Raw genomic sequence first — 16,703 nt, forward strand, 5'->3', positions numbered from 1 at the left:
ATAACATTGGTTTCTGCTCTAATCTTTATTATTTCCTGTCTTCTGCTGGTTTGGGGTTTTATTTTGTTCTTTTGCCAGCTCTTTAAGGTGTAAGGTTAGGTTGTGTATCTGAGACCTTTCCTCCTTCTTTAGGAAGGCCTGGATTGCTATATACTTTCGTTTTATGACTGCCTTTGCTGTGTCCCAGAGGTTTTGGGCTGTGGTGTTATCCTTTTCATAGGCTTCCATGTACTTTTTAACTTCCTCCTTAACTTCTTGGTTGGCCTGTTCATTCTTTAATAGGATGTACTTTAGTCTCCCAAGTATTTGTTACCTTTCCAAATTTTTTCTTGTGGTTGATTTCGAGTTTCATAGTGTGATCTGAAAATATGCATGGTATGATGTCGATCTTTTTATACTTGCTGAGGGCTGACTTGTGTCCAGGTATGTGGTCTATTCTGGAGAAAGTTCCATGTGCACTGAGGAAGAATGTATATTTCGCTACTTTAGGTTGAAATGTTCTGAATATATCTGTTAAGTCCATCTGGTCCAATGTGTCTTTCAAAGCCATTGTTTCCTTGTTGATTTTCTGGTTAGATGATCTGCCCATTGTTGTAGGTGGGGTGTTGAAGTCCCCTACTATTATGGTATTATTATCAATGAGTTTCATTATGTTTGTGATTAATTTATATATTTGGGTTTTCACACATTTGGAGCATAAATGTTTAAAATTTTTAGGTCTTCTTGGTGGATAGACCCCTTAATTATGATATAATGCCCTTCTTCATCTCTTTACACAGTCTTTATTTTAAACTCCAGACTGTCTGATAGAAGTATGGCTACTCCGGCTTTCTTTTGTTGACCATTAACATGATAGATGGTTCTCTATCCCCTTACTTTTATTATGAAGTATTGATTTGATTTGGAGCATTTAGTCCGTTGTAGTTGATTGGAACATTTAGTCCATTGATGTTTAGAATGAGTATTGAAAGATAGGAATTTATTGCCATTGCTTTTCTTGTAGAGTTGGAGTTTCTGGTGGTGTTCTCTTGGTGTTTCTAGTGTTTATTGCTTTTTGTTTGTATGTATGTATGTATGTATGTATTATTATTATTTATTTAATTTTTAAAATCTTTTCTCGCCTGAGAGAGTCCCCTTTAAAGTTTCTTGCAAGGCTGGTTTAGTGGTCACAAACTCCTTTAATTTTTGTTTGTCTGGGAAACTTTTAATCTCTTCTTCTATTTTGAAGAGAGCCTTGGTGGATAAAGAATTCTTGGCTGCAAATTTTTCTAATTCAGCACATTGAATATATCCTGCCACTCCTTTCTGGCCTGCCATGTTTCTGTTGGTAGGTCTGCTGCAAACCTGATCTGTCTTCCCTTGTAAGTTAAGGAATTCTTTTTCACTTGCTGCTTTAATGATTCTTTCCTTGCCTGAGTATTTTGTGAATTTGACTATGATATACCTTTTGATGGTCAGCTTTTGTTGAATCTAAATGGAGTCCTCTTTGCTTCCTGGATTTTGATGTCTGTGTCTTTCCCCAGGTCAGGAAAGTTTCCTGCTATGATTTGCTCACATAACCCCTCTACCCCTTTTTCTCTCTCTTCCTCTTCTGGGACCCCTATGATTCTGATGTTGTTCCTTTTTAATGAGTCACTGATTTCTCTAATTCTTAAATCGTGCTCTTTTGCCTTAGTCTCCCTCTTTTTTTTCTACTTCATTATTCTCCATAAGTTTGTCCTCTACATCGCTAATTCTCTGCTGTGCCTCATCCATCCTTGCCACCACGGCATCCATTAGAGATTGCAGCTCAGTTATAGCATTTTTTACTTCATCCTGACTAGCTTTTACTTCTTTTATCTCTGCAGAAAGGAATTCTAATCTATTTTCGACCCCAGCTAGTATTCTTATTATCGTGATTTTAAATTCTGGTTCAGACATCTTGCTTGTATCTGTGTTGATTAAGTCCCTGGCTGTTGTTTCTTCCTGCTCTTTCTTTTGGGGTGAATTCCTTTGTTTCATCATTTTGAAGAAGAAAAAGAATGAATGAGGTTAAAAATAATTAAAATTAAAAAATTAAAATTAAACAATTAAAAACAACACACACACACACAAAGTCAAATAAAGGATGCTAGATCCTAGGTGTGTTTTGGTCTGGGTGTTGAAAGGGGCTTGATAGATTAGAGAAGAAAGGAGGGGAAGGAAAACGTTTGAAAAGTTGAAAAAATGAATACAATGAAATAAACTGAAATGGTTGAAGTAAAACAGAATTTGAAATTTTTCAATAAGGTAAAAAATATAGTAGGAAAAATTTAAGAAAATTATTTTTATTGTTTTTATTGTTCCCTTCATTTTTATTTCTCTCACATAAAAGGACAATTTTTTCAATATGAAATTTATTGTCAAATTGATTTCCATACAACACCCAGTGCTCATCCCAACGGGTGCCATCTTCAATGCCCATCACCCACTTTCCCCTCCCTCCCACCCACCATCAACCCTCAGTTTGTCCTCAGTTTTTACGAGTGTCTTATGGTTTCCTTCGTTCCCTCTGTGTAACTTTTTATTTACCCCTTCCCCTTCCCTCTGGTCTTCTGTTAAGTTTCTCGGGACCTACATAAGAGTGAAAAAATAAGGTATCTGTCTTTCTCTGCATCACTTATTTCGCTTAGCATAACACTCTCCAGTTCCATCCACGTTGCAACAAAAGGCCATATTTCATTCTTTCTCACTGCTGCATAGTATTCCATTGTGTACATAAACCACAATTTCATTACCCATTCATCAGTTGATGGACATTTAGGCTCTTTCTGTAATTTGGCTGTTGTTGAAACTACTGCTATAAACATTGGGATACAAGTGCCCCTATGCATCAGCACTCCTGTATCTCTTGGGTAAATTCCTAGCAGTGCTATTTCTGGGTCATAGGGTAGGTTTATTTTTAATTTTTTGAGGAACCTCCACACTGTTTTCCAGAGTGGCTGCACCAGTTTGCATTCCCACCAACAGTGCAAGAGGGTTCCCGTTTCTCCACATCCTTGCCAGCCTCTATAGTCTCCTGATTTGTTCATTTTAGCCACTCTGACTGGTGTGAGGTGATATCTCAGTGTAGTTTTGATCTGTATTGCCCTGATGAGGAGCGATGTTGAGCATCTTTTCATGTGCCTGTTGGTCATCCGGATGTCTTCTTTAGAGAAGTGTCTATTCATGTTTTCTGCCCATTTCTTCACTGGATTATTTGCTTTTCGGGTGTGGAGTTTGGTGAGCTCTTTATAGATTTTGGATACTAGCCCTTTGTCTGATATGTCATTTGCAAATACCTTTTCCCATTGTGTTGGTTACCTTTTAGTTATGTTGATTGTTTCCTTTGCTGTGCAGAAGCTTTTTGTCTTCATGAGGTCTCAATAGTTCATTTTTGCTTTTAATTCCCTTGCCTTTGTGGATGTGACAAGTAAGAAATTGCTGTGGCTGAGGTCAGAGTGGTCTTTTCCTGTTTTCTCCTCTAGGGTTTTGATGCTTTCCTGTCTCACATTCAGGTCCTTCATCCATTTTGAGTTTATTTTTGTGAATGGTGTGAGAAAGTGGTCTAGTTTCAACCTTCTGCATGTTGCTGTCCAGTTCTCCCAGCACCATTTGTTAAAGAGACTGTCCTTTTTCTACTGGATATTCTTTCCTGCTTTGTCAAAGATTAGTTGGCCATACGTTTGTGGTTCTAGTTCTGGGGTTTCTATTCTATTCCATTGGTCTATGTGTCTGTTTTTGTGCCAATACCATGCTGTCTTGAGGATTACAGCTTTGTAGTAGAGGCTAAAGTCTGGGATTGTGATGCCTCTTGCTTTGGTCTTCTTCTTCAAAATTCCTTTGGCTATTCGGGGCCTTTTGTGGTTCCATATGAATTTTAGGGTTGCTTGTTCTAGCTTTGAGAAGAATGCTGGTGCAATTTTGATTGGGATTGCATTGAATGTGTAGATAGCTTTGGGTAGTATTGACATTTTAACAACATTTATTCTTCCAACCCATGAGCACGGAATGGTTTTCCATTTCTTTATATCTTCTTCCATTTCCTTCATAAGCTTTCTATAGTTTCCAGTAGACAGATCTTTTACATCTTTAGTTAGATTTATTCCTAGGTATTTTATGCTTCTTGGTGCAATTGTGAATGGGATCAGTTTCTTTATTTGTCTTTCTGTTGCTTCATTATTAGTGTATAAGAATGCAACTGATTTCTGTACATTGATTTTATATTCTGCGACTTTGCTGAATTCATGTATCAGTTCTAGCAGAATTTTGGTGGAGTCTATTGGGATATTATGTCATCTGCAAAAAGTGAAAGAAAGCTTGACTTCATCTTTGCCAATTTTGATGCCTTTGATTTCCTTTTGTTGTCTGATTGCTGATGCTAGCACTTCCAACACTATGTTAAACAACAGCGGTGAGAGTGGACATCCCTGCCATGTTCCTGATCTCAGGGGGAAAGCTCTCAGTTTTTCCCCATTGAGGATGATATTAGCTGTGGGCTTTTCATAAATGGCTTTTATGATGTTTAAGTATGTTCCTTCTATCCCGACTTTCTCGAGGGTTTTTATTAAGAAAGGATGCTGAATTTTGTCAAATGCTTTTTCTCATCGATTGCCAGGATCATACGGTTCTTATCTTTTATTAAAGTGATGTATCACGTTGATTGATTTGCGAATGTTGAACCAGCCCTGCATCCCAGGAATGAATCCCACTTGATCATGGTGAATAATTCTTTTTATAAGCTGTTGAATTCGATTTGCTAGTATCTTATGGAGAGTTTTTGCATCCATATTCATCAGAGCTATTGGCCTGCAGTTTTCTTTTTTTACTGGGTCTCTGTCTGGTTTAGGAATCAAAGTAATACTGGCTTCATAGAATGAGTCTGGAAGTTTTCTTTCCGTTTATATTTTCTGGAATAGCTTGAGAAGGATAGGTATTATCTCTGCTTTAAATGTCTGGTAGAATTCCCTAGGGAAGCCATCTGGTCCTGGACTCTTACTTTTGGGGAGATTTTTTTTTTAATATATGAAATTTACTGTCAAATTGGTTTCCATACAACACCCAGTGCTCATCCCAAAAGGTGCCCTCCTCAATACCCATCACCCACCCTCCCCACCTTCCCATCTTGGGGAGATTTTTGATAACTGATTCAATTTCTTCACTGGTTATGGTTATGTTCAAGTTTTCTATTTCCTCCTGTTTGAGTTTTGGACGTGTGTGGGTGTTTAGGAATTTGTCCATTTCTTCCAGATTGTCCAGTTGTGGGCATATAATTTTTCATAGTGTTCCCTGATAATTGCTTGTATTTCTGAGGGATTGTTTGTAATAATTCCATTTTCATTCATAATTTTATCTATTTGGGTCATCTCCCTTTTCTCTTTGAGAAGCCTGGCTAGACGTTTTTCAGGTTTTTTTTTTGTTTTTTTTTTTTTTTTTCAAAAAACCAACTCTTGATTTCATTGATCTGCTCTACAGTTTTTTTAGATTCTATATTGTTTCTTTCTGCTCTGACCTTTATTATTTCTCTTATTCTGCTGGGTTTGGGGTGGCTTTGCTTTTCTGCTTCTATTTCCTTTAGGTGTGCTGTTAGATTTTGTATTTGGAATTTTTCTTGTTTCTTGCGATAGGCCTGGATTACAATGTATTTTCCTCTCAAGACTGCCTTTGCTGCATCCCAAAGCATTTGGATTGTTGTATTTTCATTATCATTTGTTTCCATATATTTTTAAATTTCTTCTCTAATTGCCTGGTTGACCCACTCATTCTTTAGTAGGGTGTTCTTTAACCTCCATGCTTTTGGAGGTTTTCCAGACTTTTTCCTGTGGTTGATTTCAAGCTTCATCACATTGTGGTCCGAAAGTATGCATGGTATGATCGCAATTCTTGTATACTTATGAAGGGACGTTTTGTGACCCATATGTAATCTATCTTGGAGAATGTTGCATGTGCACTGGAGAAGAAAGTATATTCTGTTGCTTTGGGATGCAGAGTTCTAAATATATCTGTCAAGTCCATCTGATCCAATGTGTCATTGTTTCTTTATTTGTTTCTTTATTGACCATGTGTCTAGATGATCTATCCATTGTTGTAAGTAGGGTATTAAAGTCCCCTGCAATTACCACCTTCTTATCAATAAGGTTGCTTATGTTTGTAATTGTTTTATATATTTGGTGGCTCCCGTATTTGGCACATAGACATTTATAATTGTTAGTTCTTCTTGATGGATAGACCCAGTAATTATTATATAATGCCCTTCTTCATCTCTTGTTACAACCTTTAATTTAAAGTCTAGTTTGTCTGATATAAGTATGGCTACTCCAGCTTTCTTTTGGCTTCCAGTAGCATGATAAATAGTTCTCCATCCCCTCACTTTCAATCTGAAAGTGTCTTCAGGTCTAAAATGAGTCTCTTGTAGACAACATTAGATGGGTCTTGTTTTTTTATCCATTCTGATACCCTATGTCTTTTGGTTGGCGCATTTAGTCCATTTACATTCAGTGTTATTATAGAAAAATATGGGTTTAGAGTCATTGTGATGTCTGTAGGTTTCATGCTTGTAGCGATGTCTGTGGTACTTTCTCACAGGATCCCCCTTAGGATTTCTTGTAGGGCTGGTTTAGTGGTGATGAATTCCTTCAGTTTTTGTTTGTTTTGGAAGACCTTTGTCTCTCCTTCTATTCTAAATGACAGATTTGCTGGATAGAGGATTCTTGGCTGCATATTTTTTCTGTTCATCACACTGAAGTTTTCCTGCCATTCCTTTCTGGCCTGCCAAGTTTCAGTAGAGAGATCCGTCACGAGTCTTATCAGTCTCCCTTTGTATGTTAGAGCACGTTTATCCCTGGCTGCTTTCAGAATTTTCTCTTTATCCTCGTATTTTGCCAGTTTGACTATGATATGTCATGCAGAAGATCGATTCAAGTTGCGTCTGAAGGGAGTTCTCTGTGCCTCTTGGATTTCAGTGCCTTTTTCCTTCCCCAGATTAGGGAGGTTCTCAGCTATTATTTCTTCAAGTGCACCTTCATCACCTTTCCCTCTCTCTTCCTCTTCTGGAATACCAATTATGCATAGATTATTTCTCTTCAGTGCATCACTTAGTTCTCTAATTTTCCCCTCATACTCCTGGATTTTTTTATCTCTCTTTTTCTCAGCTTCTTCTTTTTCCATAATTTTATCTTCTAGTTCACCTATCCTCTCCTCTGCCTCTTCAATCTGAGCTGTGGTCGTCTCCATTTTATTTTGCAGCTCATTAATAGCATTTTTTAGCTCCTCCTGGCTGTTCCTTAATCCCTTGATCTCTGTAGCAGTAGATTCTCTGCTGTCCTTTTTACTGTTTTCAAGCCCAGCGATTAATTTTATGACTATTATTCTAAATTCACTTTCTGTTATATTGTTTAAATCGTTTTTGATCAGTTTGTTAGCTGTTGTTATTTCCTGGAGGTTTTTTTGAGGGGAATTCTTCCGCTTCGTCATTTTGGATAGTCCCTGGAGTGGTGCGGAACTGCAGGGCACTTCCCCTGTGCTGTCTTGAATAACTTGCATTGGTGGTCGGGGCCGCAGTCAGACCTGCTCTCTGCCCCCAGCCCACCCTGGGTCTACAGTCAGACTGGTGTGCACCTTCTCTTCCCCTCTCCTAGGGGCGGGATTCACTGTGGGGTGGCGTGGCCCGTCTGGGCTACTTGCACACCGCCGGGCTTGTGGTGCTGGGGATCTGGCGTATTAGCTGGGGTGGATCGGCAAGGTGCACAGGATCAGGAGGGCCAGGCTCAGCTCTCTTTTCCTTCGGAGATCTGCTTCATGAGGGGCCCTGCGGCACCAGGATTGAGTCAGACCCGCCGGAGGGATGGATCCACAGAAGCACAGCGTTGGGGTTTGCGCGGTGCAAGCAAGTTCCATGATGGGAACTGGTTCCCTTTGGGATTTGGCTGGGGGCTGGGCGAGGGAGATGGCGCTGGCAAGCGCCTTTGTTCCCCTCCAGGCTGAGCTCCATCGTCCGGGGCTCAACAACACTCCCTCCTGTTCTCTTCCAGCCCTCACGCTCTCCGAGCAGAGCTGTTAACTTATAACCTTCCAGATGTTAAGTCCCGCTTGCTGTCGGAACACACTCCGTCCGGCCCCTCCGCTTTTGCAAGCCAGACTCGGGGGCTCTGCTTTGCCGGCGGGCTGCCCCTCTGCCCTGGCTCCCTCCCACTAGTCCGTGCAGCGCGCACCACCTCTCCGCCCTTCCTACCCTCTTCCGTGGGCCTCCTGTCTACACTTGGCTCCAGAAAATCCATTCTGCTAGTCTTCTGGGTTATTTAGGCAGGTGTGGGTGGAATCTAAGTGATCCACAGGATGTGGTGAGCCCAGCGTCTTCCTATGCCGCCGTCTTCCCAACAGAAATTTTAAGAAATTAAAAAAAATTTTTGTTGTTTCTGCGTCCAAGAAAGAAGAAAGAAAAAACAATGTAAGAAAAACAGAAGCAAAGAAAATGAACAAGCAAACAGAATGAAATCCAAATGAAGCTGCATCCTGTTCCCTTAGAACTTATACTTTGGAGCACGCTTTAGTCCGTAGAGTAAGCAGGTGGAAGGGATTTGTGCTGGTCTTCTGGGGGATGTGTCTGGAGGGCACAGGAGCATGGAGCTTGGTGTAGTGGCTCTGTTCGCCACTTGGTGGTGCTTCTTAACTCACTGTGGTCTATCCATGAGGTAAAAGTGGCTTCACCCAGCTCTCTAGTCTCTGGCTTGGAAATTTTGTGCCCTCACAGACACACTATCAAGCACCCCTCCTTTATCTCAGGCTTCCGTCAGGTCCCCACCTTTACCCTGTCTGTGTCCAAGCTGTCTGGCTGCCAGGTGTTACTTCGCTCTAGATTTTTATCTCAGATGGGGCTGTGTTTCAAAACCCAACACTTCAGAGACCCCTGCGGCTTTGGACCCGTGCTTATTCTCTGGAGGAGGGTTTTGCCCAGCAATGGCAAGTCCTGGCTTGTCCCTGAAAATGTTGTGCAGCAGCAGAGGCTCAGAGTTTATGGTAAATCAGAACACACAACTGGCACCAAGTTTTGCTGTATTCTGGTGTCTTTGTTCCAATATCGGTAAATGTGGCAGCTCTCCATGGTCTGCCAGGACTTTTGCCTGTGGAGAAACCATATGGCCTCTACCAAATGCACTCCAAGCTGGGGAACTGCTTCTCCCTGTGTGGTACACAGACCCCTCAGACCACACTGACTAATCATGGGAGTTTGCTCTACTTCTTCACCAGAGTACCACCAGGCACTGAACTCTGGACCTTTAGATTCTTTGCTCCACTGTTTATAGAATCCTGGCGATGTTAAAACCCTCTCCTTTCTCTTTGTCAATGGTTTTGGGGAACAGATTTCTTGTCTAGTCCCCTGTGTTTTCACTCTTTCTCTCCAGCTTCTTTTGGGGGTAGTACTTTTCTTGTGTGATCCAACGTGCTGCACTGTCTCCCTTTCTCTTTCTCTGTCCTCTCCACAAAAAAGGTTCCCTACCCTCCATGGCTCCATGGCTTTTCTCTCCTTCAGTTTACCTCTCTGCACTATGTACCTGCCAAGTTCTCTGGCTCAAATTATGTAGATTGTTGCGTTAATCCTCAGATCGATTTCCTAGGTGTTCAAAATGGTTTTATGCTAATATAGCTGCATTTCAGGGGCAAGACAAGCTCAGGGTCTCCATACTACTCTGCCATCTTAACTCTCCGCGCCCTTTAAAAAAATTCTCCTGCATTTATTTTAGCCTTGACAGGAACTAGGGATGATTATGCAGGAAAGCTAAAACTTACCACCAACCTAATTGTACTGTTATTTTAATCTACTGAGGAGCAGGAGTCTCAGTAGAAAAGCATCGTTCAGCCAAAGTGAAACATTCAACTGTCCTGTGGTGTCAAGTGATCCTAGGTAAATTTTGTACTCTGTGGCCAGTCACTCAAGATTGCTCACCTTGAATGGTGTATGTTTTCTGCCAGCAAACCCAAGAGTGCAGTGTGGTGTCAGAGCAGTGCTAGTGGAGCAGCCTCTAGTGCTAGGAGCTCTGGTCACAGAGCTCGTTGGGTTGGCCTGGAGAAAGAAATTAGCATCACATTGATTGTAATAATAGTTCTGCTTTCTGATGATGTGACCCGTTTCATTCTTAGTGCAGAGTTAGCATTCCTGGCTTCATATAATTAGAAACAACTGATTTTGTAGTTGGAGAAAATACTGTACAGTTTTTCCAATTATCTGCATAACAAACTACTCCAAGTCTTAGTGGCTTAAAGCAACTGTTTATTATATTTCATTCTTCTCTGGATAGAGTGAGCTCAGTTGGGTGGTTTTCACAGAGAGTTTCTCATGTTGCAGTCAGATTTTGGTAGGGGCTGTAATCTCCTGAAAGTTCTCCTGGGCTAGGGATAGCAACTAAGTTGGCTCACTCACACAGTGGGACTGCTTAATGGAGTGTCTCCTTGTGGCCTTTCCATGCAGCTTGGGCTTTTAACAGCATGACAGCTGGATTCTAAGAGGGAACCTTCCAGAAGGAGCATATATTCCAAGAGACAGGAAGCTGAAGCTGCTGGACAAGTTAAGGGCAGCTTCTAGAACTAGCTTTAGCTTCCTGCTGTTGTGTTCAGTTGATCAGAGCAGTCTCAGTGCCTTCCTAGATTCAAAGGTGTGAAGAAACAGACTCTATCTCATACTGGACGCATGTGAAGGTCACATTTTTGCAGAATAGTACTTGGGATGGGAGTATTGTAGTCATCTTTGGACAGTATGGTCTGTTAGAAACTCTTAATAAATGACTGTTTAATGCCTTAAAGGAGTATATTAGTATATTTTTGCATTGATATTGTATATATATGCGTGCGTGTATGTGTTGCATAAACACTGTATGTGTGTATATGTGTGTGCGTAAATATACATGCATACACATACATATATGTGATACATACATACTTACATACATGATATTTCAGCTTCAATATACATCATTACCCTTGGCTTAAAAAACACACACAACCACACTTTTAATTAGTGTTCACAAAACTCAAAATCGTCTGACAGTCGAACTCTCTACCTCTTGTCAAGGTTGTGTTACCACTCTCTGTGGAACTTTTACAACTTTTTCCCTATTCTGAAATCTCTAACACTCCCTCCCACCCTAGTCACTCTCGGCTGATGACCTTGCTTCTTTTTTTCCTTGAGAATAAAGCACCTGGAGGAAAAATTTAGTTTTCCTGTCACCAAATCTCCCAAATGCCTTTGTCATTATCCGTATTCTATGCTTTTCCTCTGTGACAATATATGGAATATCTAGCCTAAGCAGAGCTTCCCTTCTTGGGGACCCATCTCTTCTTGGCTACTCAAAGACTTAATATCTGCATCATCAAATTTTTTTCTTTTTACTGTATCGTTCCCTTCAGCATACGAGTATCCTGAAATTTTGTTTCATTGAAAAAAACCCCTCCCCTGATTACACAGCATTATTCTACTATCTTATTTCTCTGCTTCCAATTACTGAAAATTCTACAAGAGTTGTCTGTGTTCTGTTCCCATTTTTCTTCTCTCCCATTACTCTTGAATTCACTCCAACAATTTCATCAAAACTGCCCTTATAGGAATCAGTGATGGCCACCACAAACCCAAATGCAGTGGCTAACTCTCAGTCTGTATTTTATTTAACCTCTCAGTCAGTGCATTTGACAAAGTCCTCATTAAAACCCTGTATTCAGTACACTCCTACTTTTCCTCTCATTTCACTCCTTTCTCCTTCTTTGTTTCCTGTGCTAGATACTCCTCTAGATGACCTCTAAATACTAGAATTCAATGTCAAACCTAGCATGTTAAAATTGAACATTGTTTCCCTCCTCCAGTCATGCTTCCCAGGCCAAGAAAAAGAGAAATCCTTGACTCCACTCATATCCCACATCTGATATATCCACAGATCCTGACAGCTTTAACCTACAAAACATGTCAAAACCCCAAGCCCTAAAAGTTTTACATTATGCTTCTTACCTTTGTCTAGTCAACTGTAATCCTGTGGATTGTTGTAATAAATAGCCTGCTGACTGGAACCCCTGCCTTCCTTTTTGGCTTTTCGTGGTTTATTCTCAGCAGCACTCAGAGTGATGCTTTCAAGCCTTAATCCTATCACATCATTCTTCTCCCTATCTTCAGTGGCATTCCATCTTGCTTGGAATAAAAGCCAAACCCTTTAACATGGCTTACCAAAGCCCTGCCTGATCTGGTCTCTGGTACTTCTCTGACTGCATCATCACCACTCTCCCCCCTTGTTCACTTTGCTGAAGGTACACTGACCTCTCTGTTCTCTCTGAACATGCCAAGTCCACTTCCACATCAAGGCATTTGTTCTTGCTGCTTTTTATGCCTCTAAAACTTCCCCAGTTTTGTTTTCAATTTGTTTTAAATTTGAACTTCCTCAGTTTTCCCAAATGCTATCACCTTGTTTCATTCAGGTTTCTAGTTAAAGTTCAGCTCCCAAAGAAGCCCACCCTACCTGAAGTATTACCTTCCCCCGCTCCCCAGCCAACTATTTCTACTATTTGCCTTTGCCACCCACTATTTCTACTCTGCTATAATTTTATTTTTAGAACTTATCACTACCATTATTTATTTGTCTGCAGTCTGTCTCTGCTCTCTAGAATGAAGCCACAAGAGTAGGGACTTTTTTTTTATATGAAATTTATTGTCATATTGGTTACCATACAACACCCAGTGCTCATCACAACAGGTGCCCTCCTCAATGCCCATCACCCACTTTCCCCTCCCTCCCACCCCCCATCAACCCTCAGTTTATTCTCAATTTTTAAGAGTAGGGTGGGGACTTTTGATCACAACATAGTGATAGCATTCATCAGGTGCTTCATAAGCGTTTGTAATCAAGTGATTGAATAAATGCTTGTCTGTATGTATGCAGTGGATTATTGGGTATGGTTTGATGGGAAAATAATCTAATTTTCTATTTTAAACTTTGGTGGCCCTATTTTATCAAAAATAAATGAATATGCTGGAAGGAGACACCACATTGCCTTTTTTGCTTACCTTAAGATCTCAATATTCTAAATGATATAATATTCTTAGGCCTTTTTATATGAACTGACAAGGATTTTTAAGTTCATTCTGCCAGCATTGTGTGCCATCAAGGTACTTAACTTTTCTTTGTATAAACATTGAGTGAAAAAGGATCTCATGCTATTAGCAATGATGTAGTTAGAGTGCATGATTCCTAAGGTCTTCTATTTAAAAATACTTTGCCTGTGAGGGGCGCCTGAGTGGCTCAGTCAGTTAAGCGTCTGACTTCAGCTCAGGTCATGATCTCGTGGTTCATGAGTTCAACCCCCACACTGAGCTCTGTGCTGACAGCTCAGAGCCTGGAGCCTGCTTCAGATTCTGTGTCTCCCTCTTTCACTGCCCCTCCCCTGCTTGCACTCAGTCCCTCTCTCAAAAATAAATAAACATTAAAAAAAATAGTTTCTCTGTGAGATGGATTTTAAAAGTCTAATGCTCCATTAGATGAATTCTAAGTAGCATGAGGTCTTGAACATTTTAATCATAAGATCATTGCCATGAATATTAGCTGATTCTGCTGGTTTGTCATTTACTTTATTATTAATTTTATTTATAGTTAACTTTAATCAAGCTTATTTTGGCAAGTGTCTTTTTAGAGGAAATTCTAGATAGAGGCTTTCCTAACCCTATAGTACAGGTTGATCTGACTTTAAAAAGCATTCTTTATAGAAAAGTTACATTCCAAGAGTTTTAATTATCATATAGAATCATGCTTCTCTATAACCGAAAGAGAAACCTAAAAATTTCCAAACCAGGATTGCACTTGTGAGCAAATAAGACTTTAGTTTTTAAATCTATATTCTTAAGTAAATCTTTTTCATCAAGTATCTACTGTCATGGCATTTACACTTTTTATCTGTTAAAAGCCCTATCATGTCCATAATTAAGTTCATTAAGATGTTTCCATTTAACTCTTAAAAAGGTGACATTTTTTATTAAACTGAAAAGAGTTCATATCTTTGACACTAGGGATGCATATTGTTTACAAAAGCTAATTAAAACTAGATGAGGCCTGGAAACCTGGAGTGAATATTGCTCCAGAGATTGTGGCTTTTTATTGGAACCTTAGTTCCTTCAAAGTAGGACAAGTGATTCTCTCTTCCCTTCCCCAACTTGAGTATCCCTCCTAGAGAAACCAGAGATGTTACATACATAGTAATTTCTGACAGGGAAATCAGCTGTAGACTCCTATGAGTCTAACTTTGTGTTCTGATTAAGTTTAGTAACTCTGATTTACTGGAAAATGAATTGTCCAGAATGGAGTAGAGATAAATGGTATTTTGCATGATCCAGATGAATTGTATTACTTGTTAGATGTTATCTATATAGAGATGTTTAGACAGTAGGAACTAAGTACTTTGTTTTAAGATTCTTAAATATGCTCCTCTTTACATTGCCTTTTTTAGAGATTCAGAGAAATGAACACTTCATAGTTTAACTATTTCTCTTTCTTTTTTCATTCTTTTTCTCTATCCCTTTTTCATGTCACCCAAAACCAAAAATGCCCTTTCAGAAACACAAAGTAGATCTTTTCTACAAGCTACGCCATGTGATGAACGAACTTATTGACCTTCGAAGGCAGCTACTGTCTGGTCACCTCACTCAGGATCAGGTGCGGGAGGTTAAGCGGCATATCACCGTGCGCCTGGACTGGGGTAATGAGTAAGTATGAATATCATTTGGGCATTTCAGTTACTTTATGTTAGCTCAGTTCTTACAGAGTTTGAACCTGATCAAAACTCTCTTTAGTGTTGAAAAGACTTTATTATATTCCGCACTAAGCTTTGATCATTTTAAAGATGAGTAGTTGTTTCTTTTGGTTTAGCAAAGGGCACTTACTGGCTCTACACACTGAAACTCACACAGGTTTTATTTTATTTTATTTTTTATTTTTTTAAATTTACATCCAAATTAGTTAGCATATAGTGCAACAATGATTTCAAGAGTAGATTCCTCAGTGCCCCTTACCCATTTAGCCCATCCCCCCTCCCACAACCCCTTCAGTAACCCTCAGTTTGTTCTCCATATATCTCAATTTTTATTTTCACTTCTGGAATAATTTTTTTTTCAATGTTTATTTATTTTTGGGGGACAGAGAGAGACAGAGCATGAATGGGGGAGGGGCAGAGAGAGAGGGAGACACAGAATCGGAAACAGGCTCCAGGCTCTGAGCCATCAGCCCAGAGCCTGACGCGGGGCTCGAACTCACGGACCGCGAGATCGTGACCTGGTTGAAGTCGGACGCTTAACCGACTGCGCCACCCAGGCGCCCCTTCACTTCTGGAATATTAAATAATTGGACTGCATTATCCTGTGAGGTCTCTTCCAGCTCAAATTCCTTGATTCTAGATCTCAGTAATCAGAGTACACTTTTGTTTCATCTTTTAGTATCTTTATTTTTTCAGGTGATTTCTGTGTCTTTTACATTTTATAGCCATGCAATTTATCTGAGTATGCATGTACTCCAAATGGGAACTGTCTACATCTCTACTTCAAAATATTCTTAACTAGTTTGTCATTCAAAAATAGTCCTGCATTTATGCAGGAGGTATGGTTATTTGTCATATATAGCATTCTAAGACTTTGGCATGGGAAGCTAGAGTAGATAGTATTCAAATTTTATTTCTTCCTAGATATAATAATTGATACAATTCTCAAGTGATTTTGTCTCATTATCTTAAAATCAAGTCCATTGAACTTTAAAGTGTCCAGGTTGTTTCCTGGTCATACATATACTTTATGTATGTTTTAGTACAAGTCTTTAGCTCCTCACCCTCTCAAGATGTCATTGAAATGAAAAATAAAAAGAATGGGAGGGGGCCTAGCAATAAATGGAATATATGAACTCATTTCTAGAAGCTGGAATGTAGATAGAGTATTAATGATGAAGGAAGCCCAGTATACGTGGAAGAAACTTTAGCTAATGAAAGAGATGTTCTGTCCAGCAGTTTGCAGAATCATGGAGGAGCATACCTTGGTGCTTAAAAAGGCAGGGGGATTGCTTAAAAGTATATAAAAGGAAAAACCCACTGCCATGAGTAGAAAGACTGGCAGCCAGTCATTTCAGATAAACAAATACAAAGACAGACTGCCTGGGGGGAACTGGGCAACAAGAGTGTACTCTGGGACCTTTATTACAAAGCCCTCCATATTGTGTTATGTAAGGGTTTCAAATTGTAATGACCAGATCCCTTCCACTTACCAGAAAGAAACTTTGCTAGTCACCCACCATGTGCAAAAACTCCCCACACTTCTAGTGCTTTTTAAATTGGGATGGACAGGGGCACCTTGAGGTGGCTTGGTCGGTTAAGCATCCAACTTCGGCTCAGGTCATAATCTCACAGTCCGTGGGTTCGAGCCCCGTGTCAGGCTGTGCTGACAGCTTGGAGCCTGGAGCCTGCTTCAGATTCTGTGTCTCTTTCTCTCTCTGCCCCTCCCCCACTCATGCTCTGTCTCTCTCAAAAAAATGAATAAACGTTAAAAAATTTTTTTTAATTAAAAAAATAAATAAATTGGGATAGACAGTTGAGTATCACCAGGTATTAAAAAAAAAAAGTTAGGGAGGGAGCCAAACCATAAGAGACTCTTCTTAAAAACTGAGAATAAACTGAGGGTTGATGGGGGTGGGAGGGAGGGGAAA

At 39.9% G+C, this 16,703-nt stretch overlaps 1 protein-coding gene across 13 annotated transcripts in view; it reads left to right on the forward strand.

Annotated features, from left to right (window-relative positions):
• The window catches only part of DOCK3 (dedicator of cytokinesis 3), a 598,286-nt gene that overhangs the window by 346,471 nt on the left and 235,112 nt on the right, over positions 1–16,703 (forward strand). For all 13 annotated transcript variants that reach the window (XM_043587437.1, XM_043587445.1, XM_043587439.1 and 10 more), the window contains one exon: positions 14,577–14,725. In XM_043587437.1, coding sequence (XP_043443372.1) covers positions 14,577–14,725 — 149 coding nt within the window. The remainder of the gene's footprint in view (positions 1–14,576; positions 14,726–16,703) is intronic.

This window comes from Prionailurus bengalensis, chromosome A2 (assembly GCF_016509475.1).
Source record: "Prionailurus bengalensis isolate Pbe53 chromosome A2, Fcat_Pben_1.1_paternal_pri, whole genome shotgun sequence".
NCBI lineage: Eukaryota > Metazoa > Chordata > Mammalia > Carnivora > Felidae > Prionailurus > Prionailurus bengalensis.